This window comes from Solanum verrucosum, unplaced genomic scaffold, assembly GCF_900185275.1.
Source record: "Solanum verrucosum unplaced genomic scaffold, falcon-dt-bn FXZP01000268.1, whole genome shotgun sequence".
NCBI lineage: Eukaryota > Viridiplantae > Streptophyta > Magnoliopsida > Solanales > Solanaceae > Solanum > Solanum verrucosum.
In genome coordinates, this window is record NW_026019957.1 from 3,580,699 (window position 1) to 3,607,369 (window position 26,671).

The following is a 26,671-nucleotide window of genomic DNA, read 5'->3' on the forward strand; positions in this document are numbered from 1 at the left end:
TGTTCTCAAATATAATAGAAAAAATAGTGTCATTTAATATTAAATGAAGCCCATCCACGGGTGATTTGAACCAAGAAAAAAATAAAATAATATTACTTATGCATTGGTTTTGTGAAATGACTACTATTAAGGATATATCTATTTTTAGTAAGGATGATATATGATGAATAGAAACGGAGAGGATTATCTATTTTTAATAAGGATGATATATAAATAGGAACGGAGGAATACTATTAACTTAGTTTTTAAAACTTTAATCTTCCTAACGTATTCAATAAAGTTTGTTCACTAAACCTCATGATCACCTTTGCATGCAACAACAAAAATAACGTAGTCACTTCAGAGCTTTTCCGTAGAGACTTGAGAGATAGATAGTTGTCACTTCAGCATGCCTGTTCTTTTACGATGTTCTTGTACTAACAAAGACAATGAGAGTTGTATTTATTTTGTCATTTTGCTTTAATAAATTAATAGTTTATACACGTGACAATCAAGTTTTGGGGGTATTATGAGATTGACTAAGTATTCTGCACTTATGTTATTGATAGTTTATTTTCTACATTTCTATCGTATTTTGGATTAGATTGACTTGTCTTGGTGGAATAAGACGAGTGTCATCACATCCATTTTTGGATCATGACACTAGCAATTTAGGGTTCTAAAATTATTTTCCAATCTTAACAATTTTTCAACCGTAATCATTTAAAAAACATACTTGTTTCTAAAACATATATATCAGGTCTTCTTTCCACAAAAAAGACTCCTGATTTCATTAAATTCTACTTATTCATTCATGCACAATAGGGATCATATATTGCTGAATTAATCTTATCATATGATAAATTATGAATTATTTCATTAAAAAATTGTAATTGCACTTTGTTCAATTTCAAAGATATTCTTTTAGACATTATTTAACTCCTCACGTTAGGATTCAGATGTTAATCAATCAAATTAAATTATCAATAATTTAATTAATTTATTATTTATTAAATTTTTTGCATGAATTTCATCAACCAATTATTACTTCACCAGTGTATATTATATCATCAAATTTCTCGAGTATATTGACCCATAAAAGAATATCACATCTTAATAAATTAAAATAAGAAATAATATACACAACTAATAATAATTTTATTAAGATTAAAAGTATTAATATATCTTGTGAACTTATAAAGAATTTATTTTATTTAATCGGTATAAGGACTTGTCTCTATCTGGTCTATTCAATACATACAAAATGTGTTCGTACAAAAAATTACAACTATATTGCTCCAATTATCAAAATAAATTATATTTAATCTTATAGTGTAATCATATAGCGATTGTTTGTCCTACTTATGTCTTAGATTGTATACATAAATTTTATACTTATAAAAGCTATTAACTTAATCTTCTGTGTATAAATAAACTCTATAAATATTTATGATGAATTTATAAAGAATTGTTACGTTTTTCTAAGCTGTTGTAGATATTATTTCACCTAATTAATGATTCTTATAAGTGCAAGGACATGCATTTTGTACATTTCAAACCAAAACCCTGTTGGCATAATCAACATCGAAGGCATTTAAAACTTGTATTTTGCTCAAGATGAGGTGTCCACAGTTCATAATATAATCCATGTTAAAGGCTAGCTAGCATATATAAAAAAAACGCAAGTATAAATGTCGATATATTTATGTATAAGATTTTATTTAACAGGCATAAATAAAAAGAGCGATTCAAAAATAGTTAATACTCCTTTTTTACTTTAGTAGACAGATAGATTTGAAGATACTTAGCACCTTCTATTAATGGCAATATCTTTACGCATGTGTGACAGGTGAATAGATAGGAAAAGATGAATACAGAGAGGCCGAACTGATTGCTAGAGAATTGGAACTTCAAAACGAAACTTCGCACCTCTAGAGCCACTATAGGAAAAGTTGATAAATATTATTATGAACCATTCTCCGGGGAAAAAATTTCCTTCAAAGAATGAGGTGCTTTATTGACAATTCTGACAGTGGATCCAGAAGTGTGAATTTTCGTTTGAAAGTTTCAAATCTCTGAAAAGTAGCTCAGTCTCTCTACATTCATCTTGCCGATCTATTCACCTATTGCTTCCTTCATTTGGGTTTACCCTATTTTTACTTAGAAGGTCCTATTTATAGCTAGCCAAGTATCATCTGAATTAAAGAAAATCTGGTCAATGCAATTAATTTTCTTTACATTATTAAGTTAATAAATATTTTACTTGATTTATTCTTATGGTCTAGAAAATAAAATGAATCTGGTCAATTTCTTACTAAAAAATCATTTTTTTTATAATTTTCCTTTTCTTTCTTCTAGAAACATAGATTATTTTCCTAAAAAAATCTAATTTAAAGATATCTGGTCAATACAATTTATTTTATTTCTCTTATTCAATATATATATATATATATATATATATAGTTAATTTAGTCTTATTGTTTAGAAAATACAATTAATTTGGTCACTTTGAATAGGATTTCTTACTAAATTTATTTTATTTTATATTTTTTCTTTTCTCTTCTCCAAAAATCATAAATTATTTTTTTAAAAGTAGATAAATGAAAAACAATCTAAAAGGGCCTTCAGAGATCATTTTGCCCTAGTCAGAGATTTGTAGACGCTTGATGAATTAGCATAACAATATTACTAAATTATGAAATTATTTTCCTAAAAAATAAATCTACAACTGTATTTAAAATTTTTAATTCTAATGAAATATATAAAACAAGATGAGTAAATAAATTTGAACAGAAGTGTCAAGCTGTCAACTATGTGAGTAAATAAATTGTATATCTGCCTCTTATAAGCATGGGTTTCGAACTAGCTAGGCACCTCAATTTGGATATATAAAAAGTGTTTGCTGAAAACATCATAAATTTCGGTTGAAAAATAAAAAGAATTAATAAATATTTAAATTGAGGCGTGTATATCTCATTTTCTAAAGAGATTCAAGTCCATTAAGTTATAATTTTCACTAATATTTCAGTAGTAACATTCTTGACTTGTCTCGTCCAAGATAAATATCGCGTAGCTAAACAAACTCTAAACAAGATGTTGAGTCGAAAGTTCCCTCAAAAAAAAATTCATTCAACATAAAATTATTACTCTCTTTTATTGTGAACTAGATTCACCATGTGTATATTGCACGTGTATTAAAGCTTAGTCTTTGAGATTCATGTAACCTGAATTGTATCCATGCTATATTTGTCAATAATCGGGATTCACCATACACCTATAGGTGGTAGGGTAGGGTGGGTGGTACCGCTCTGCGGCCAATCTTGATAACCGCGCGCGGACCGAACTTAGAGCACGTGAAACTCATCACTACTTCGTAAAGTTGCACGTGTATTAAGCACCATGTCTTTGTAAATAATACTCCATTATATCTGGATAGTTGACTGCCTTAGTGAGTTTTACTTTATGTTGTTGGATGGTAATTGTAATACGTCGTTTTATAGTTTCTTATTGGTTTGAAGGAGAATTTCTTGCCGAAGATTAAAATAATTTGTAAGTAACTAATTGAGCTTGAATAAACATTTTTTACCCGTATTTACGCCGAATCATGAAATACATATTTCGCAAAGAGATCATTCAGAAGCCGTATAACAAAAAAAAATCATTGTCTAACACACATGAAAAAACTTTAAAAAATCGCTTAATTTCTATAAAATCATCCCTAAATTCCCCAAATAGACTCTAAAAATGATTATAATGTGTGTACTGCTATCCTAACTCCCTATCGAGGGTTTCGTAAAGGTTTGACAAAAAAATCATCTTGAAGTTGTATCACCATAATATTCATGGGCCAACAAATACGAAAAACTTAGAAAATCACCTAATTCTTGTAAACTGACCTCTCAATACTCAAAATGGACTCTGAAAATGGTGAGACTATATGTACTACTCCCCCAACTCCCTACGGAGGGTTCCATAAATGTTTCGCAAAGAAATCGTCTAGAGACCATATAGCAAAAATATTCATGGGCTAACATACACGAAAAATTGAGAAAATCGCCTAATTCATGTAAATTGGCCCCTCAATGTCCAAAAATGGACTATGAAAATGGTGAAACTATACTTACTGCTCACCCAACTCCTTAAGGAGGGTTCCGTAAAGGTTTCACAAGGAAATCGTTCGAAAGTCGTATCACCAAAATATTCATGGGATAACGCACGAAAAACTAAAAGAATTGCCTAGTTCTTGTAAATTGACCCCTAAATGCCCAAATGAACTCTAAAAATGGTAAGACTTTACGTACTTCTTCCTCAACTCCCTCCCCCTAAATGCCCAAATGAACTCTAAAAATGGTAAGACTTTACGTACTTCTTCCTCAACTCCCTATGGAGGGTTCTGTAAAAATTTCGCAAAGAATTCTTTCGGAAGTCGTATCACCAAAAAATTCATTGGTTTACACACAAAAAAAAACTGAGAAAATAGCTTAATTCCTTTAAATTGGCTTCTTTAAAGATAATGAAGTTCGGTTAAAATCATGTGATACAGGTCGTGATTTTCTCCTCCCTGGAGTAAGGGGGTTTCCACGTTAATTGTTGTGTTCCTTATTTTATGCATACTACTTTTTGCATTGTTCTTACTGAGTCAAGGGACCTGGTCCATTGAATGCTGGTGGATGCATATATTTCATCAAAAAAGGAATTGGCAAACGAAAAGTTACTACTCCCTCGGTTCCTATTCACCATTTTAGATTTCACGTCCATGTAAGTTTACCATTATTCCTTATTTAATATTCTCTTGAAGTCAAGTTTTCAATAAATTAACATAAATTGATTTATTTTTATTAATTAATTGACCAATAAACATGAATTAATCATGTAGTTTTTTCTATATGATATTGGTCAAATTTATACTTTCAAGACTAATAGCTCTCAAGTATAATAGAAAGAATAATGTCATTTAATATTAAATAAAGCCCATCCACGGTGATTTGAATCAAGAAAAAAAAAATAGAATAATATCATTTATACATTAATTTTGTGAAATGACTAATATTAAGAGTTATCTATTTTTAGCAAGGATGATATATAAATAGAAACAGAGGAATACTATTTACTTCATTTTTAAAACTTTGATCTTCCTAACGTATTCAATAAAGTTTGTTCACTAAACCTCATGCTCACCTTTGCATGCAACAACAAAAATAACGTAGTCAATAAAATTTCATTAACTGAAATTTAAAGAGAATAGAGTGTGCACAAATTGTATCACTGCCCCTTGAAGACAGAGAGGCTGCTTTCGAATAACTCTCAACTCAAATGTATCAATCCAAGTAGAAGACCAATCACCTTTGCATGAGAACAAAAAATGTTGCATCGTGTACATAAACATTCATATTAATTGCTAGTACACACAAACTTTTAAATTATTTTTTACAAGTATTAATCAACTTCACAGTTTACATTCAACATAAAGTACAGAAACTCTAATAATTTGGGCTTAATTTACACCCTATTTCGAAAGTTTCTCAAATTACAATAATTTTAGACTTTTCAAAACTCACAAATACATTGCTTCTTCACCCTATACATAACAAATGATGCAAGAGTTATGTATCAAATACCAAATACATAATTATAAATCATTAAACCAGATTCATACTAATTTAGATTCGAAATAATTGGTATTATATATATGTCAACAATAACATTTGTACCAGACACATTATACACAAACAAAATTGCAATGTATCTATCTAATAAAGATGAAGTGATGTCCCCAAATATCAAGAGAGAAGGAAAAAGAAGATTTTTGCAATTAATTCAAAAGTTACGATTTGTGAACTCATAAATAAATCGAAATAAAATCAAAAATCAAACTGAATGCCTACGAATCAAACTCATAAAACTCATTTCTCAATTTATAAACCACTTGCACATATTCAACTACCATTTCTCATCAATACAAATTGATGAATTGAACCAATCTGCTCTGCTTGAAATCAAGTTGTGAAGGGAAGAAAAGAAAAAAAGAAACTGAATTCTTATATCTAAGGGCATCAATTTTCTTATTCTTTAAGCAAAAACAACTTAGCAATAGCCAAACTCAAAAGAAGGAGGGGGGGGGGGGGGGGGGGGGATAAATATCTGGTGCAGCCTGTTGAGCTACAGACAGACGAATGTCATTGACGAAAATGCAACCTATTTAGCTACAAGCAAGATATACTGAAGAAAATAACGATTACAGAAGCATTATTTTATTTATTGAATGGAACCTTTTACGCTTTTACCATCAGGAAATATATGAAAACGCTTCTTTGAGGATTGTAAAAGAATTCCGCCGTTGGTATCACATTATCATTATTTTCAGATGAAATCATTCACCTTATACAGATCTCTGCTGGCTGTAGCGTAAGATTCCGTGAACATCAATCACACCAGGAGGGAATACAGGATCTGTTGCTGCTCTGACGGCAACTTTAGCTACCGCAGTGACATTCACAGGAGGAGTAAAAAGAGGCCCAACAAGGGGTATTTGACTCAGAGGTTTTGCACGCTGTAGAATCTGAAAATGGAACCAACAGAAACTTAACCAATGCCGTCTAAATATACAAAGAGAAACTATTACAATGCACAAATAGGAAAAATTTGCATGGATGGAAGATTCATATAGAATGACCATTCATAGCATCAATCGGACAGGAGACAAAAAAAGAGATTCACGTTCTTTTCCATCTAAACTATTATTTTATTACATTATTAATTTTGCATAAATGGGACAATGAAGTTTGAGGTGCTTTGCATCTTTGGATAATACAGCAAAGGTTCAATTCAATAACCGAAGGAGTTTCGTTAAGGAATGACTGCTAGGTGAAACAAAAAAAACTAATCTCTGTTGGATGTACATGATAAAAAGAAAAAGTGCAAGGATCAGTGAGTAGTCCAACTTTTGTTCATTTTCCAGGATAAGAAGCAGTATGTGCACTAGTTGTGCCTGAAAAGGAGTAAAATTAAGCAAAGGGTACACACCATCTCTAGAGGAGAACCAATTACACCGAGGGGTAATTTCATGCTCCCGACACGACGGGTTCCATAGATAAATCCAGGCCTCAGGATTATTCCTGAAAAAATATGATATTCATCAGATGGATTTTTATAAACTTGTGGAGCAAGTCTTCAACACTTGATCTTAAATCACTAAAACAAAGATACAATTACAAGCAGAATAAACTTACAACCTTGTGCAATAAAGGTGAAAAGCATCAAGTCGAACATTCCATGAAAGTTTCCTTCTAAAACAAGGAGTGTTCCTCTATATTCACTCATTTGCAGCTTTTTCCCATGTTTATAGAGTTAGGTCAAGCGCTAGATGTGGATCCTCAACTTTCTAAACAAGCTAGTTTGAGCCACTTGTTAATGGGTCACAAATTCAGATGATTGTCTTCCATCCATCTAAAAGCTCCTCACATCACTCCTCCGACTAATGGCAGATCTAGGATTTACTTGGGATATATATATATATGCATAAAAATAAAAAAGGTCACCTTTTATATACAGTGTAATTTTTAGCCGAGGGGGTTCGGGTGAACACCCTATAAGGCCGATATATGTTGCATAAGCCCATAATGGGGTGACATAATGTGCTCTTGAAGAAATATCACGAATATTTGGAAATGGAAACCCCTAAAGAAGCTCTAATAGTTTGTTACATTGCCCATGCAGTTTGAAGTAAGTGAGGATCAGGACAGGTAGATTAAATAGCACAATGTTTATGATCTGTTGACAATTATCTTAAAATAACTAATCAAAAGCTTGAGAAAGAATATAATTGCAACAACCCGATATGAGACAAATTGCAATTTTGCATATTGCTTCAATGCAAGTCCTGTGGTTAATAGACATAGTGGGTGCACCAAAAAGTGGTTACGCAATGAAAACTGAAACAGCTTACCTCCGTATGGATATCTTGTTAGCAGCTCAGTTTCAGCAGCTCTCTGCAAACATAATAGAGACATGAGGCAGAAGAACAAAATGGTCATTTTCAGAAGTTCTCTAGATTTCATTCCCGATCATCCGACCTACTTAACAGTAAGTTCCACCATTATGTGCTAGTTTAATTACTCTCTCACCATTACATCCTAGACCATAATATTTTATTTTTACACAAATTGTCAGTGCAAGGCCTCCAAAAATTGTTTAAACATCAAAGGTACCAGAAGTCATTTGAAGATTCTTATTATCTTTCTTTCTTCTTTTTTCGTTTAAAGATGGGGAATGGAGACAGAATTGGCATAACTGGTGCTATAGTGTCTATTGGCATAAGTGATAACTGGTGCTAAAGTGTCTGTTATGTTTTCTAAAAAATGCTTCCAAACAGCAGAGGACCCCTTGGAGGAATTAACAACCATCCCCAAGCCTCTTCTTAGAGGTTTCGAATTACCAACCGAAAGAAAAAGCACAACTTCTAATTAGTCAAATGATACCATGATTGGGAGGTGGAAAGGGTGGCTGAGATATTAGGGATGCTAGGTGGAGTTAGACCATAAACGCAAGTGCCACAGACAGGATGCTGTGGAAGCACAGCAAAGATGGCCTTTTCTCAGTCAACAGTGCCTACAGAAGAGGTCTCCAGGTGATGGCAGGGAGACCAAAACACCTCTGGAACCATTTTTGGAAGGGGGATATCCCTACAAAAGAGAAATGCTTCACTTGGCTAGTGATAAAGAGAGCTTGTTTAACACAGGAAGTACTTCAGAAGAAGGGTAGACAGCTGATCCCTAGGTGTTTTTATGCAATTTGACAAGTGAAACTAACAGCCACCTTTTCTTGCATTGTAATTACACTGCTCAAATCTGGAATTTGTTCCTTAGCATTTCAAATCTGAATTGGACAATGCCAGAACATACATCAGACGTGTTGAAGAGCTGGGTAAGGAGAGGAGGCACCAAGAGTCGGAGGAAATGGTGGAGGTTAATACCATCATGTATATGGTGGTCAGTTTGGAGGGAAAGGAATAGTAGATGCTTCAAAAATAGATCCAATTCCATACACAAGGTCAAATGGAATTGTATAGTATCTCTACTTTTTTGGTGTAAACAGTTATGTATAGTAGATACAGATCAGATTGTAGATTTGTTAGGAAGTTTGTAATTGACACTTTTTGGTGGTGGCCAGCATGCCCTTAATGCTGAAGAATACAACCTTACCAGTTTCAAAAGAAAACATACCACACAATGTCTTTTAGTACAGAAATTGACATCTTTTGCACATTCTTAAATAGTCATTCATCTACATCAATGAAAAGTATTGAGCTAATACCTTCCCCTCATAATAACCTTGTAACACATAATTTGCAATGCCAAAGTCTGCAGCAGAGATGTAAACAAATCTTTTCACTCCTGCACATAGAGATAAAGTATATTATAACAACATAACATCGACCACTCTAGCATGAAAACAACATATCAGATCTACCATACAGCAGGGGGGGTCCTCTTTTCGTTTACACAAAGTGTATGTGGGTAGTTCTTTTCTATTCATCAGTACAAAGATTGTACTAGCACCTAGAATATCACACAGAGAAAGAAAAGAAGCCTATGTACACTTCACAAGGCTTCCAAAAAATCTAGGATGGGGTCAGCATCCTCCAGCTCTTTACACCAAAAATGCAAGCTCAGAATGTAGTTCACCTTGACTTTCTGGATTGGGTTATTCTTGTTCTCAAAACATCTGTTTTTCCTTAACCTCCAAATGGTCCACCATATGCACACTGGTATTTCCCTCAACCATTTCTTCTATTTAACATTCTTCCCAGCTTGGTCCCAAGCTATCAGAAGTTCAAAAGTATAGCCAGACATAACACATTTCAGGTTATTCAGAATCAGCAAAAGCTGCCAGCTGCGAAGTATAAGCACGGTGCACAAAAGTGTGGGTGTTGTCTTCTGCTGTTGCTTTGCAAAAAAACATCTGGATGTCAACTGCATACCCCTTTTCTGAAGATTACAATAGTTAAACAAGTCTCTGAGCCACCAACCATGAGGAACAGTTCAATTTGTACGGAGCTTTTGCCTTCCAACTTCCAAGGCCAGTTGGGTTGCTGCTGAATCTCATTACTAAGTAAGCATAAGTACCCCCAACTATGAACACCTTCTTCCCTATGTCCTTCATACCAGAACATCTTCATTTAGTGCTCTGATCCCTTCTGAAAGCTGAAGAACTGTATACAATCCTTCCATCTCCCAATCATTTAGCCCTCTTCTGAGGTTAAAGTTTTTGGTCAAGACTTCACTGATAGTGGCATCAGTATTCCTAGCTAGTCTATGTATTCCTGGAAAGCTGTCCCTCAAAGGTTCTTGGCCATTGCATTTATTATTCCAGAAAGCAATTTTCCTACCATTCCCGGGGGAAAGTTCAATGTTTCTTTCAAAAACATCACATAGAAACCTGATGGATTTCCTTACTACATAGGGGGTGTTGACTGTGTTGGTGCTCCATTGGCTAAGGGATCCATACTTTATATTAATGACCTCCCTCGATAGGCTTTTTTCTTCTCTAATACCCATTTTGCCAGTTAACTCATCAACCTCAGGTTTCTGATATCCATTTTTATTTTTATTTTGAAACTGAGGTTTCTGATATCCATTTCTCCCTCCCTTTTGTTCTGGGTGACTGTTTTCCATCACCACTAGGTTGTACCCATTATTCTCTGCATTCCCTTGCCATAAGAACCGACTCCTCAAGAGTGTCCATCCTTTTCTCCACTTTGGCAAGGATAGGAAATAGGGACATGACATAGGTGGGCATTACATCTATCACTGTGTTGATCAAGATGGTTCTACACCAAAGGGATAGAGATAAAGCCTTCCATGTTGTCATTTTTTTTATCAAATTTGTCCAATACCTCATTCCAAATCTCCAGGGCTTTGTTCTTTGAGTCCCAGGGACAGACAGATATTTGGTAGGGGAGTGACCTACCTTACAACCCAGAATTTCAGTAAGTGTGTGGCTATCACTAACTGGAACCTCACACATGGGATATAACAGGCTTTTTTCCTAGTTCACATGCAGGCCTGAGACAGCCTCGAAGAGAATCAAAATGACTCTGAGGTACAAAACTTTTTTTTTTTTGGTGATGACCATGGTGTCCAAGCCAGCTTTCGCATACCTTGACTAATTCCATGGGACGCCTGCCACCTCCCACCTCCCACCAACAACAGGTACCAAATAGATCTGTCCACCAAGGCTAAGCCAGTGAGAACAATCACCAGTGGTTTTTTTTTGTCTCCACCGAGTTTTGAACATGAGACCTCATAGTTATCAACCACTTCATTGACTTCTCGTGGGAATACGGTCATGGTACTTGGGAAACGCCAAAATAGTTATGAGATTATTCACTTCTCTACCGTCAAACTTCAAAGGAAATCTAGTGAGAGAAGAAATTAAGTTCCCTTTGGCAGAAAGGAGAGATAGGCATATTTCAGGTTCAATAGTTGAAAGGTAGAAAGGGATGATGTCCAAATTAAAGGGACCTCCAGAAGGAAAGTTAGGTCAGCGTTATCCACTCCTTCAGACAATAGGCAGAAGAAGGGAAGATAAACTCGTGAAATGAAATGATCATGCCTTCTAATATGGAAAACTTCCACAAATTGTTGATAGTTGATACAGAAAGGTGAGATAGGTATATTTCAGGTTCAACAGTTGAAAGGTAGAAAGGGATGTCCAAATTAAAGGGACCTCCAGAAGGAAAGTTAGGTCAGCGTTATCCACTCCTTCAGACAATAGGCAGAAGAAGGGAAGATAAACTCGTGAAATGAAACTGTGAGAAATATAGGAAAAGAATATTATTGAATTGTTGTGTTGTTTACATTATTACATTGAGACCCTATTTATAGACCCTAGAATACAATCCTTTACCAAGTAGGATACTATTTAGTATTCCTATTTCTATTTCTATTCCTATTCCTATTCTAATAGGATTGTATAAACCTATTCCTATTCCTATTCTTATAGGATTGTATAAACCTATTCCTATTATTATAGGATTGTATAAACCTATTCCTATTCTAATAGGATTGTATAAACCTATTCATATTCTAACAGAAACGATCATGCCTTCTAATATGGAAAACTTCACAAATTTTTGATAGTTGATTCTATGACTGCACCAAATTGTCATCTAACTACCTTGGGTTCCAATCAATTATGCAATAAAAAATTAAACATTAACCAATATATCTACCATTATATCTACCATTACTATTTTTAGGTGGCATTGAAACAGGGTAAGTCATTATGAATTATCAAGTCTGAGATTATTCTTTTTCAAACATTTAAAAACTTTTTTTCCTAACAATGAAATGTTTTCACCGCTGGATTACAGACCCAACTTTCCTCCTCCTTAGATGCCGCACAAAGTCCAATCAACAAGATCAACCCCCCCCCCCCCCTTCCACCACATACCTCAACTCCACCTATCCAAAGGAATTTGTACATAGAACATCAATACTCATAACTCCCACAGGGATTTTTTAAAAAGAGCTGAAAAGCTTGCTTAGAGAAATATGCTCCTCATAAGATAACAGAGACCTTTCCAACTGTTGAACATCACTTAAAAGTGCTACCAACCATCAGGTCCTTCCAGGCAATTAACCTACTTTTACCTCCTAGAGGCAGCAATAAACATTTAAAATCCAGGTCAAAACTAAGCAATCAACTGTAGAAGCAACTTGAGGTGGTCTACGACCAATTTGAATAACCAACAGGCATCTCTTAAGACTTAAAATTTCAGGCAAGTGAGAAAATTATTTATAAAAAAAACAAGAATTATCTTAACGGCTGTGGAAGGTTCTTTGATTAATAAGAGGAAGGATACAATCTATAGCAATTAATTAAAGACTTAAACATTCAGGTAAAGTTATCTACATATATAACTAAGCTTCTCTTATGGCATTGAAAGAACATAGTTTCAAGGTTTGGAAAAAAAAGTATTAAATTTAAATCTCATACCAATATGGAGAGGTGCTTAAGTAGGCTTTTATAGCTAGCTAATACCTTCTTCTGAAGCAGCTCTGATGGCATTTATATTAGCTGTCCCATTGATTTTATACATGTGTGAGTTAGAGCCAAACCCACCAACGCAAGAGATCTGCAGAGATATTTTGCCATCGCATAAGCGAAAAAACAACCAGTGCTCGTAACTTCTCATATAAATAACATAAAAAAGAAGTGGTGAACATAGCGGCTGTTCAGAAAGACTTCACGAAAATCATATTGAATTGGAACAGTAACTTTAACCGGAAAAAGCATAGACAAATATTTTCGAACCTAGGAAGAGGGAAAACACACTTCATCAGTAAGTCCACTTAATTGTAGCTGTGGATGAAAAGATATAGATAAGGCAATCCACAAGTACAGGTAAATTTAACTGTTTCTGAATATTGTGAAGCTCTATGAAGTAAAGCCCATATTCATTTTCAAACCACTAGGGATCCAACTTACTTTCCTTTATTAACATAGAAAAAATTCTCAGTTTTGAAGGTAATAAAATAGTCATGGAGCATCTTCCAATAATTCTGAAGAGTACGAGTGAATTGCCTGATTTCAATATCACCCTATGTGTAAGCAGCTAAAACTTGCTCATCTTATTTTTGCTGATGACTCAATGATATTTTTCAAGGGTGAATTAGGTTCTGTGACTAGGGTCATTGAAGCCTTGACACACTTTAGCAAAGCTTGTGGGTTGATTGCTAATATGGAGAAGTCCAGTATATTCATGGCTGGGGTTGATGATCATACAAAGGAATTATTGTTGGCTAAGACAGGCCTCTCACTAGGTTCTTTTCCTTTTAAGGTATCTTGGTTTGCTATTGTCTCCCAAGAGATGGAACAAGCTGGAAAGTCACCAATTGATTGAGAAGATTGCTAGCAGATTAACTTCACATACTCTAAAACAATTATCATATGCAGGGAGAAGGAAGTTGATAGAAAAAATAGTGATCATCTTTGGGTTGTTTTGAAGAGAAGAGGAAAGCTTCTTTAGTATCTCACTAGCTTGGTAGAAAGTCTGTTTACTTAAGAAGTGTAGGGGGGCGAACATTAAAGGGTGCAGGAACTGAATTATGGCATCTGTTGGAAAACTGGTGTGGCATCTAATTGAGAACAAAGCCTCTCTTTGTGTCAAATGGATGCATGGAATAACATTTAGACAGTATGGACACACAAAGCCCCACAGGACTGCAGTTGGTACCAGAAAAATATCAATTCCCTGAAAGAGGACATGAATGTTTGGTATGAGCATAGGAGCTACAACCCAACTCCTGGAGTAAAATATTCTATCACAAGAATTTACAATACCATTATTGGGACTCAAAGGGAGATAGAGATTTCTGAACTCAATTGGAGTGCAGAATGTTCAAATATTATGGATGGCGGTTCAGGGCTGGCTGGTTACCAAGGAGAGACTACTCAACTTACGAATTCCTGTGGAAGATATGAGATGCTGCTTATGTGATACTGAGGCAGTTGAAATGAATCATCACTTGTTTGGGGATTGCACTTGGGACTAAACTGTCAGGGATCCCCTTATACAATGGAGTGGAATTCAGATACAAGCTGGAGAGATGCAACAAGTTCTAGCCAGAATCAAAAGGAAGCATTGGAAGCAATTCAAGGAGTGATAGCTGCAATTTGGGGGATATAGTCTTATCATTCGTGGATAGCAGGGAATTAGAAATTGTTTAAAGGAGTAAATGTACATAATGAGGTGGTAGTTACACAGATTAAGAAGGAAATTGAGAGAGGATAGATTAACTTAAATTGTCTAGGCGAGTTCATGGATTTAGCGGTTTTTTGCAGCATTTACCATAAAATTAGTGACTGTTCTAAGGCCTAAGTTTCATAACACCCTTCCTAGAAGGTGGTTGTGGGATTAGGTCCTCTATAGGTATTTTTTCTTTGTTGTTGCTATCAATTGGTAATTTTAGGTGTTTTGTCTTTCTTGTTGCTGTCAATTGGTAATTTTAGGTGTTTTGTCTTTGTTGTTGCTATCATTTGGTAATATTCACAGTTATTAAAAAAAAAAAAAGGATGGTGGATCTGAGGACTAGTCTCACACCAATTATAGATCTGCATTAATTGGTCCAATTATTTTATCACACTCTGATCAGCAACCTGCATAAGAGACGAACTCCCTCTCTCTGTTTTTTCTTATTTAACCATCCAGTATCCAAAACCCGAAACCAACTCCTCCCCCAGAATCTGTGTCTGCGACAAGTAGGGCACTATGAGTACCACTCCCTAGCAAGAAGTTCTTATTCTCAGGGCTCGAACCAGAGACCTTGTGAACCAAACATCCCATCTCTCTCTGGTACAACCAATCTGACTGATTGATTACTTGCATACTGTTCCAACTTCCTTACACTCTATTAAACAAAGATAAACCAGCCTCCATAATGTGGAGAATTGACTGTTCCTACGATTACCATGCACATAGCTCAGGATAAGTTTCAGTACAAAGAGAATCCATCAGCAAGAGCCCACAGATTATATCAGCATCAATTACCCAAAAATATTCTTCAGTTTTTTACCACAGTTTAGCATCTTTTGCCGCAAAAACTATATCCTTCAGGAAAATACCACAAATTAACAACACATCTTGTGAAAAATTGAAACATGCTACCAATTATTTTTCTTTAAAGAAAACGAAAATCCTTAAAACACGGCCAACAACAACTTTCTTAGTAGGATTAGCGACTAAAATAAGGAGGAACATCTTGCCATCAACCACCATAACTTTCAAATTATCCACCCCCGCAAAAAGGGGGAGACAGACAGAACCAACAAAAGATAGGCAGCAGCATTTCTACTTCAGTGTGCTTCAACCAAGTAACAGTTCCAGCTAGCAATTATAATAAAATTCAGGGCTAGAGGCAGTACATACAACAGAAGTTACTCCCTTGAGTGCATCCTTCCATGAATCAGTTGAAAAAAGGTTTCCTGTTAGGAGGAGAAAATGCTTAGAAGGCCCATCAGCATCATGAAGAGTTAAAAGTAAGTTGCACGACGAGAAACAGCCAACCTTGATGCCAAATCACACTGTTAGCCCAAGAATCTTGTATGGACGACCTTCCTGTTCTACAAAAAGGCCAAAAAATGATTTGAACAACACAATTGGCAACCTCACAAAACTTCCAACTAGAGAAGGGTCATAGACTAGAGGGACCTCAGAATACAATAGATGATAGAAGACACAATAGGACACATAGACTGGCCCTCCCTTTGACCAAGTCCAAAAACTATTTTAAGTACATTTATATTAGATATAGACGGCATGCACAATGAACTCAAAAAGTAAAAAGAAAAAATTGTGTCATGCATGATTTTGCATTGACATATTGAAACAAGGCATGGAAAAAAGAACCTACAACATGATGCCTAAAATTGAGAGGAATGATAGGCAAATTCTCTTCTGCTGAATGATTATAAACAAATTGCATTTATTTTGTCAGATAATAATTCCTCTTCAGTCTCCTTTTGGATAGGGAAACAAAGACTCCCATCAGGACGGAGGATTCATACAAGAGGAAAGCCTTTTAAGATAGAATGCTCAGAACAATTTAAGTTTTAATGCAACATCCAGTTCTAGTCCTTCATTAAGCTTATCAATCAACTTTAATTCAAGTTGATTGGTAAAGAGTAATTATGTACACATCTGAACACTTTTTTCCATATAAATAAACCCCTGAGATTTTTAGCGAGGCGTGCCAAGCTACCTAATGCTATTCTAAGGAATGGAAGGATGTCAAACAAGTGGAGCAAGACTACCTTGATTCCAAAATATAAGATCAATGAGATATACGAAGTTGTGCAAACTTCATCACGTCAAACTAATGAGCTATACAATTAAATTGTGGGTAAATAATGATAGTGCTTGGATTTAGAGAAAGAAACCAATTTGGATTTACACCTGCTAGATTTGATGTTGTATTGTTGCTGAAAAAATGAAACTTTAGAGGGAGGGGGAAAATGATCTATACATGGTATTTATTGACCTGGAGAATAAGCATATTTAAAGTGTTCTCAGCAATGACTGGAGAAAAAATAAATTTATATGAAAGGCATAATACATAATACATAAATATGTCATTTAACTTGGCTTCAGCCGGCATCTATGCCCTCCAACTTTGGGTGCACAAGTAGGCACTCAAACCTGTACCAAATTGAACAAGTACACACATGCGTCCTTGATGGCGTCCTATGTGGCAATTCACATCCCACATGGCATCCTACGTGTAATATGCCACGTAGGACGTGTATGTCCATTTGTTCAACTTCATACAAGTTTAAGTGACTGCTTGTGCACACTCAGAGTTGGAGGGCATAGATGTCAGTTGAAGCCAAGTTAATGGCACATTTATGTATTATGCTTATATTACATATATGAATCTCATAATAAAACTTATATGTATGAAGGAACAGTCACATCAGTGATAGGATACACAATCCTCTACCCCATGAGTTCACAATAGGGATTTGCAAGGAGTGCCTACCTTATTTACTCTAGTTGTGGATGAGCTAGTTAACACCATATAAGATAAGTCCCATGAAGTAAACTATTTGCAGAGGATATTATCTTAATTGGATATCTACCAAATTGAAAAGAAGGCTTTATAAAACAATAGTGAGACCAATAATGTTATATAGGGGTGATTTTGGACCTATAAAGTCAAACATATTCTACAAGATGAGTCTTAAAATAAAATACGGATGTTAAGATTGATAAGCACTTTTACAAAATAAGACAAATTAGAAATGATCACCTTCGCCAGAAGATGCAAATGGTAGACATAAAGAATAAAATCAGAGGTCACTCGTCACTAGAGATGATATAGTCCCAAATATCGGAGTTTGTTAGCACACAAGAAAGTTTATCGCGTGGCACTGCTGCTAAGGATTCACCTCGTCGTCCTATGACGAGGTCGCATGGTAAAGAGCTTCAAGAGAAGTTAGTCGTGCTATAATTGAAGATTAATAAGTGCATTCTGGTGGAATATGAGTTAAAGAGGCTTGGAGATGTCTTGTAAACCCTTACACATGCTTGTGAAGATGCTGGGAACATGCTGGGGAAGCAACATGAGTGTATCTGGACAATGAGTAGCTAAAACAGAGTTCAGATATTCAGCAGCAAATTCCGCCTCAGCAAGAGAGTCTCTGCACTGCAGCAGAAGATCTTCACCTCTCAATGTTGTTTCTCATTTTTTCCACCCACCCCTACTTCCCAAATCATCTATTTCCTCCACCACCTTATCTCCTCCCCAACTTCAGACCATTGCCCTGCATACAGTGCTCTTCCTTGCAACATTCAGTGCAACCACCAAGAGGGAGAAAGAAGAATTAGGAGTAGGTCACAGGAAGCTCTTAGTGCATGCAGTTTGACTATGGCTTCCTTCAGTTCCTTTTTCTTGCTTTAGGTTTAACTTCTTCCGCAAGAGCATCAACATTGTTGCTGAACTTATTCCCCCTTACTTTGGTCAAACTGCAGAGTTTTCATATTCTTTTGCTATTTGGTCATATTTCAACTTCCCATTTTCTTAGGTCTTTCTTCGTAAGTTCACCTTTTCCTTATTTCTTTTATCTAGACCTTTAAAGGGTGGGAAGGTGGCTTAGATGCATGGAAGCAGGAAGTAGGTAATCTAATTTGAAGGATGTGAATTACACAAGATAGGGATGTCAATATGATTCCCCTTTTCCTGTAATGCAATATTCTTTCCTCTAGTCAAAGAGTCAATCCCGCTTAACCCCCTCCCCCCCTTGCACTTTCAACCAAAATAAGGATCAAAAACTTAGAAGTACCCAACAAAACAGTTCCTAAATAAATGCTCATGCTCCAAGTACAGCAGACATATATAACTAACTCACAATGGAAGTGAAGCAAAATACCTGCTAAGACTAGCAACTGTAAGACCACGATCTAGAGCTTCCTTACAGATATGTGAGCCTACGAATCCATTTCCACCGAGCACAAGTAACTGAAGTGAAAGTTTAAAGAGACCTCAAATGAGTGAGTGCAAGCAGCAACATATTGACAGTGATATAATCCCACTAAAACTTAAAGCATTAACACCTTCTCCGTTGGGGGTGGAGGCATATTTACTGTTTCTGCTTCCTCAACTTTAAAGGGCTCATCTGTTTTATTGGATTCAGTTGACAAAAACCGAACATTTCTGGATGATGCAACACTCCTGTTAAAAGATTGTAAATCAGCCAAACTAAAACAGACATCTCCAATGAATGAAATTATATCTCAATTTTACAACAAAAAAAGTTAATGGTTTGCCAGTAGAATTGAGAAATAAAGCAAAAATGAAAAGAAGTCAACTCGACCGTTGTACAGCCCTAACTCCCAAGTATATATAATTTACAGATATCTATGCAAAAATAACATCATGACCAGCAAAAATATCTAAACAGAAGTTCAATGACCAATATGGAGGTACAACATATCTTGGAATTCTATGATCTTACTCCTTTCATGATAGAAACTTCCAAGATCATTCTAGTCATGTGGAACAGAAATAAACTGCTTCAGATGTTTTAGGCTTCTTAATCAATAAAATAATTGAAAACTCAAGAACACATCCCATATTTTGACCACACCTTGAATATTGTGGTATCTTTCCTTATTTTTAGTAGTGTGGTGGTATCTAGCAGCAAAAAATTTCTCTTCACCTACGCATATAATGAATCACTGGAGTTCAAAACCAGGGTATTTAAGCACCAATAAGAGAGACTAAGGCAATCTGTTGGGGAAACAAGTTAAATAGATCAATAAAATGTTATTTATTTACGAGAAAATACAAATAGGGCTTGATTCATGCAGTGCACTGTTCTTAACAACTATTCAGCAGTGTGAAAGTTCCCCAGCACTCGACAAGCCTTCCTCTATTAGGAGGATGGGAAATAACAAAATTTAGATACAAAACCCAACAAGTGGTGAAAGAGAGTTAGGTATGTGGGAGTGCTAGTAAGCTAATTCTTGGTATTCAAATGATGAAATCATAATGAGGTCTTTATAGGTATACGATATGGACCCACCTTTCAGAGAACCGGGAAACTCGTCACTAACCATGACACATGTCACATTTTGGTTCATCTTTAGGATGCTTGTCCTAAATAGTGACCTAGTATCAAGAACCTCCCAACTAGGCCAATTAAATAATGAGACTTGTCCAACTTAGGAAAAAGTGCCACTAACCATTCCAAGTAGTCAATAGTCTTTGGACACTTGTCCCCAAGACATGACATTTGAACATAGATTCCTTTGAAATAACTAATATTGTCAACCATCCCTCGCATACTTCAATAGCATTTTAGGATTCAAAGAATAAGACTTGTTGGACTTGTATGGTCCAAATGCAATCACCTTGGTGTCTTTTTGCACTATGAACCAAACTTAGACTGACAAAATATGACTTACAGAATTACTGGTGAAATGTAAATGGGTTATATTTCTATGAACCAGTAATTCCTATTGTATGTCAAAGATCTTATCAGCCACATTGTGACCCCCACAATTTTGGTGCTTGACGCAGTTTTGCACGAATAAGTCATGCACATGGTTATTTGTGAGAGCCCCAGAGACTTAACCAAAATCTCATAGAAGCGACCTCACTCCACTCTCATTAGGTGAATTCGTCAAGTGTACATTGCTTTAGATACATCACTCTTAAGGAGTATGCATTCATTAAGAGTTATATCTCATCCTCACAGTTAATAGCAGTTAAGCACTCATCTTTTAGTACTTCAGTGTCAATATCGACTTGTTATTACTTATATAAACTTACTTCATGCCTCATGGAGTTTCCAATCAGATAGGTCGGTTTACCATCTCTTTTGATTTCATGTTGGCTGTAACCTCTTTTTTCATTTCGATAGGTGGTTGTAACCTCATTTTTTTTCTAGATATGAAGAATTAATTTACATTCCACAGGTTTAGCCTGAGAGAGATCGGCCAAATTTACTTCTAACTTCACATAGTAGAGGAAAATTATTCAATCTCCTAACAACTGACTAAAAACATCATGTCTCAATTTCATGCGTCTATTTTTGTAGTCATAAGATTTGTTCTTGGCAATAGCAATTGTTGCTTGAAAATCAGAATGTATAAACAACAAGTACTTGATTAAAGGAATATTAGCCAAGAAATTTCCTAGTTAATCATCCTCAGAACCAGCTAACTCCACATCTACAAACGACTCTGATTTCATAGTCAATCTAGAAATAATCGTTTGCTTAGCTGATTTCTATATATTGCACCGTCACCAAGGGTCAAAACATAACCACAAGTGAATTGAGTCAGATATCTAATTGCTTCACAGTAGCCTTCATAAATAGAAGGAAATTCACTATGCAAGATAACATAATTCATGGTACCTCTCAAATATTTCATTAATCTAACCCTGTACCCTGAACATTCATCATGTTTAGACTCCTAATAATTTGCGCAATTGTGTCACCATCTTTCTTTTTCTGTTGAGAGTTAGCATCACAAGGAGTAATCACAAGTGCCACATCAAAACATTCTAACTTTAAAGAAGTCTCTCCTCATAGTAATCTTGTGTTACAATCTTCACCCTTCATAATTTTGACTTTTTATTATCATGTTTACTTCCGTCATATCTTTCATATTTGGCTGACAAAAATCATTTGATACTTCCCATAATAACTAAACTTGTACAAAACATAAGCATGGCATCAACATACAACTATATTATCACATAATCTCCACTTATCACTTTAGCGTAAACACATTTATCCACTTCATCGGAAGAAAAGTAGCCTTTCAATAAAGGGTGTAGCCTAGTGGTTAATGAAGTGGTTAAGAACCATAAGGTCTCGGGTTCAAATCTTAGCGGAGACAAACACACTAAGTGATTTCTTCCCACCCATCCTAGCCTTAGTAGACATAGTTATCTAGTCCTTTTTGCTAGTGGAAAGTGGCAGGTATCACATTGAATTAGTCGAGGTGTACGTAAGTTGGCCCGTAGACTTGATCAGGTTTCTCATGCCACTATTTAGGAGCTTGTTTAAGGCAACAAAGTGATTTAATTAATTTTAAACTTTATTTTCTTGTCTTGGACCGATACATCCCTTGAGTTGAACCATATACCTCTTCTTTTAATTAATCACCATTAATAAAGTTGGTTTAACATTCATTTGATGAATAAAAAACTCATCAATTGAGAATAAGCCTATTAAAATTCAAGTAGAGGAAATTCTAGCTATGAGTGCAAGATTTTATTTTTGAGAAAATCTTCCGCTACTAATTGAGCTTTATATTTATCTAAAGAGCCATCAAGATTTAATTTTCTTTTGAAAATTCATTTACAATCCATAAATCTTGCACCAAGAGGTAAACTAGTCAAAACACGTTTTACTTTTCATGATAGTATCAATTTCAACTTTTATCGTCTCTTTCAACATGTAGCATGAAAAGAAGATAGAGCTTAAAAATAAGTAGATGGTTCATTATCAACCAGAAAAGTTAGAAAATCATTTCCATAAGAAAAAATATTCTTTTCTTGGATTTTTGCTTCTCAGTTACTCAGTAGTGGTCATTTCATTATATGTCTCGATAGGTGCATGAGAAATTTTATCCGACCGTAGAAAACTATGCTCAAAAAAATTATCACATTTTGTTTCAATTATTGTATTGCAGCCAAACACATCACTCTTTAAAATAAAAAACCGATATGCAACATTATGTTCAACATGTCTAATAAGAATGCAATCAAAATATTTAGAACCTAGTTTTCTCTTTCAGTTCAGACAAAAGAACATTAGCAGGATAGCCTTCCTGACACATGGCAATGTTTAATTGGAAAACATGGGAGGTTCTCGACACTTCACACTATTTAGGATTAGCCTAACTACACTCCAACTACTCAACTTCACAACTTCTTGGTTTTGCTATCTAAATTTTATTTTTCCAGCTCACACTAATAAAGGAAGGCTTGGTTAATACTAAAAAAAAATTCACACTATAACACTACATTGCACGAGCCACGAAGCCTGATTGTATTACTATCATTTATTGTTCTATATTTTCGCCTCGTCTCTCCAAGGGTATCTACTAAATAAATGCTCAGGCAATAGATACGAATTTATCAGCCCAGTTGCTTGATATTTGCTCATACACTTATCTTCCTTCCATCTTTTCCCTTATAATTTAGGATTAAAAACCTCTTTTATTCAAACAATACATCCGTTAACACATTTAACAAAATCCACAATTTCACAACATATAGCAACCAAATCAACAATGCAGAAAACTCAACAGAGCCATCAAAAACGAAAACAGACGAGAATTTGAGCTTCTATTGTGCACAAAATAAACTTCACATTTGAAGAATTAGGGCGAAAATGTGTTTACCAGTATCTGGAGAGAGAGGATCGAGCTTGAATTAAACGTGACATGATCCGTTTCACCTATGAATGAATCTCAAAGCTGCGAAATGGAATAGAGAAATCTCTGGATTTTTCTGTATACTGATACTGTTGCTTATGCTATGTGTATTTTTTTAAAGGTTAATTGCAGAGAGAGATTTACGTGGACGGTTTATGGAGCGGCACGCAAGTGGAACATGTGGCTTAATATGTGCCGAGCCCCCAACCGGACTTTTGAACCCGAAAATCAATAATGGGTCTTAGGTTGGGCTCAGATTAAAGGACCAAAAAATTAGGAAAAGGTCATAAAATCCAAAATAATTACATGTTCATATCCAAATCGAAAATAATTTAAGAAATATTCATTCTCTCATAAATAATTACAGCTCATAACCTCCTTCATTGAGGCTGATAATTTTTGTTTAACTGATACTATATCAGTATCATATTTGTATTAGTATCATTAGGGCTAATAATTTCGCTTAACTAATACAGTACATATATATGTTGTATTGATATGATTAAGGTTTCTTGTTAAGAAATTATTCATTAGTCAATGATACTATAAGAGTATATGTATATTGTTGTGATATGATTAAGGTTTTTTGTTCATAAATTATTCATTAGTCAATGATACTATAAGAGTATATGTATATTGTTGTGATATGATTAAGGTTTCTTGTTCAGAAATTACTCATTAGTCAATAATATTATAAAAGTATATATATATAATTAAATTTATTTTGCTTTGTTAATTATATAAAATAGGGGTATATAGCATATTGGATTAAAAGGCTACCTATGAAAATAGCTATATAACATATTGTTAATTTCATATTAGAAAATGATCACAAAATGTTTTGAGGTTGGAAATATTATAATGTTTGAAGAAAAAAGGTGCTCAAAGGAATTAGTAAGTAAAATGAATAGGATCAGTTTGGTGCTTACAATGGGTTAATGTCATCATGACTTCTCTAGTTAATTAATTAGTATATAGAATTGATTATATTACCAAAATATATAGGAAAATTAAGAAAATAAAATAGAAAAAGCAAGGGTAAAAGGGTAACTGTCAAAGTAAGGGTACAAAGGCAACTGCCAAAAATAGTAGTACTACTGATAAAATACAAGTGAAATAATGAAAAGTCATTTTTATTTTTATTTTGTAAATGAGACAGTAGCACAACCCTTAATAGTTGAATGTACATAACTTTTAAGGCAAAATGGTCTTGTGAACCCTTGTGCTTCTATGAGTTTGTATTGTGAACCCTTCTACTTATCAATTTGTCATCTGGACCCCTGAATTTATCTAAACTCAATATTTTAAACACTTTTTTTTACTCTTTAATTGTGTGTGTATCACAAACGTCTGACACGTAATTTTAAAAATAATTACAAAATGATACGTGTATATATATACCACTTCATGTCATCTTGACATTTTTATTATATTTAATTAATATATTTCTGATTTATAATTGCCTTTTGCCACTAAACCCACCACTTTCCCCCACAATCTCATTTCATTTCTCTTTCATCTTCCTTGCACATTTTTTTTCAACCTCTTCTACTCTTTTCATTGAAGAAAAAATACCAGCAGCAATCAAGGCAATCCGTCTTTGTTTTCATCCAATCGAAGAAGAGAGGTTCGCCGCTTGAGTGTACCGTGTGTCAGCGTCGTCCTAGATCAATATTTGTGTGTGGCTATATATACCCACATTTTTTCTTTCTCATTTTTTTCTTCATTCCCACAAAATTGTTTGAGTATTTTTGTTGGTTTTGTTTGATTTTTAATTTATCTATGTAAATTTTGTAACTTATTTTCGAATTTGTATGTTGTTTAGTCTAGATTTCATCTTTTATTTATGTCTTTGTTTAATTTTTAGGTTTTTAGTCGATTATACTGATTTTTTTGAAATTTTTTGGGGATTCTATTTGTTATGCTTTCAATTACATGTTTCATGATTTATATTAGATTATAGGATTCTAAGAAAAACAACTTTCATGATGATGTAGAAAACTACAATAGGATCAACCATAAAATGAAGCAAAGAATTAACTGGAAATGCATAGAAATAAAAGAGGAGTATAACGATGAAAAAAAATGGAGAAGAAATTTGGAGAAAGAAGATAGAAATAGAGGCAAGAAAAAGCTCAAATTTGTCTAATAATGGCGTTAAATGCAAATGGGGAAGAAGAGGGCTTTATAAAACCCTAATGTGGCTATTAGACCCTTTTAACCAGATTTCACGCTCCTCAGGTGTGTGTATCACACGCCCTTTGGCTGTGTTTGCCACATAGAACGCCAAGTCAGAAAACGTGTTTAAAATGTTGAGTTTAGATGGGTTCATGGGTCCAGATGACAAATGGGTAAGTAGAAGAATTTACAATACAAACTCATACAAGTAAGTACAAAGGTCCACCAGACTCTTTTGCCAACTTTTAAAGCAATAGTTTGAGTGAATTTCAAAAATACCCACACTTGTTGACGGTAGGGTGGCTGCTTATTGTCATTTATATATATAATATATGCAAATTTACAAAATGAGTTATATTCAAGAATACACTTGTGAATTCGAAGAATATTATTACAAAATATTTGATTGTAGTAAGGAAATGCTACTCATTGGGTTGACCCTGCATCTGACTCACAAAGTCTTTATTTTTTTTGCTTTTGGTGCAAAAAATTTCTAGATATTTTCTTTTATTTCAGGTTATGAACAGTTTTTTGCCTTCACGACCTCAGTCTTACGGCTACTTCCTTATTGTTCGTCCCTAGGGCTGAAGATCGCAACCTTCACTTACTACTATTCATGGAATTTAGAGAAGAGAGGTATCATATATATATATAAAATTATTTAAAAAATTATAATACAAATTGGATTCAAGTAAAGTATTTATCTAAATTAGACCCAATTCAAACTATTTACCCTGACTAGCCCACGACTCAAACTATTTAACCAGCAACCCCCTTGTTCTATTCATTGAACCACTGCTTCTTCATCTTTGATATCATCGTAGTATATATATACTTTGATAGTATCTATATACTCTGATTGTATCAAACAATAACTGATCAGTCTTTTCGCTGAAACACTCTTTGATCCTCCTTGATGCCAGCATAGTATAAATATATATACTCAAATGGAATCAAGGAGTAACTGAGTAGTATTTTTCACTGAAGCAATGGTTCCTCCTCTTTGATACCATCAAAGTATATATATATATACACTTTGATGGTATCAAGTAGTAAATA

General features: G+C 34.6%; 2 protein-coding genes across 3 annotated transcripts in view; one reads left to right on the top strand and one right to left on the bottom strand.

The window, feature by feature from the left end:
- LOC125814442 (anaphase-promoting complex subunit 13) overlaps positions 1 to 26,671 on the top strand; it is a 171,865-nt gene that overhangs the window by 78,189 nt on the left and 67,005 nt on the right. The gene's annotated exons all lie outside the window — the stretch shown is intronic.
- On the bottom strand, positions 6,218 to 23,581 carry LOC125814419 (uncharacterized protein At1g32220, chloroplastic). 2 transcript variants are annotated; one of them, XM_049493865.1, is made up of 10 exons: positions 23,402 to 23,581; positions 19,094 to 19,211; positions 18,910 to 18,998; positions 16,049 to 16,104; positions 15,911 to 15,966; positions 13,024 to 13,117; positions 9,292 to 9,371; positions 7,925 to 7,967; positions 7,003 to 7,094; positions 6,218 to 6,538 (listed from the first exon to the last, which is right to left on the bottom strand). In XM_049493865.1, exons 1-10 carry the CDS (start codon positions 23,443 to 23,445, stop codon positions 6,359 to 6,361), a joined length of 852 nt encoding a protein of 283 aa, XP_049349822.1. In that variant the 5' UTR covers positions 23,446 to 23,581; the 3' UTR covers positions 6,218 to 6,358. The 2 variants fall into 2 exon arrangements, with proteins under 2 accessions (XP_049349822.1, XP_049349823.1); XM_049493866.1 differs by having other exon boundaries at positions 19,094 to 19,208; positions 23,402 to 23,539.

Coding starts and splice junctions, on each gene's coding strand:
- LOC125814419 (XM_049493865.1), bottom strand. CDS start 23,445: ATGTCACGTTTAATTCAAGCTCGATCCTCTCTCTCCAGATACTG. Junction 18,999..19,093: donor CTCCACCCCCAACGGAGAAG/GTGTTAATGCTT, acceptor CTTTCACTTCAG/TTACTTGTGCTCGGTGGAAA. Junction 16,105..18,909: donor ACAGTTGCTAGTCTTAGCAG/GTATTTTGCTTC, acceptor GCCTTTTTGTAG/AACAGGAAGGTCGTCCATAC.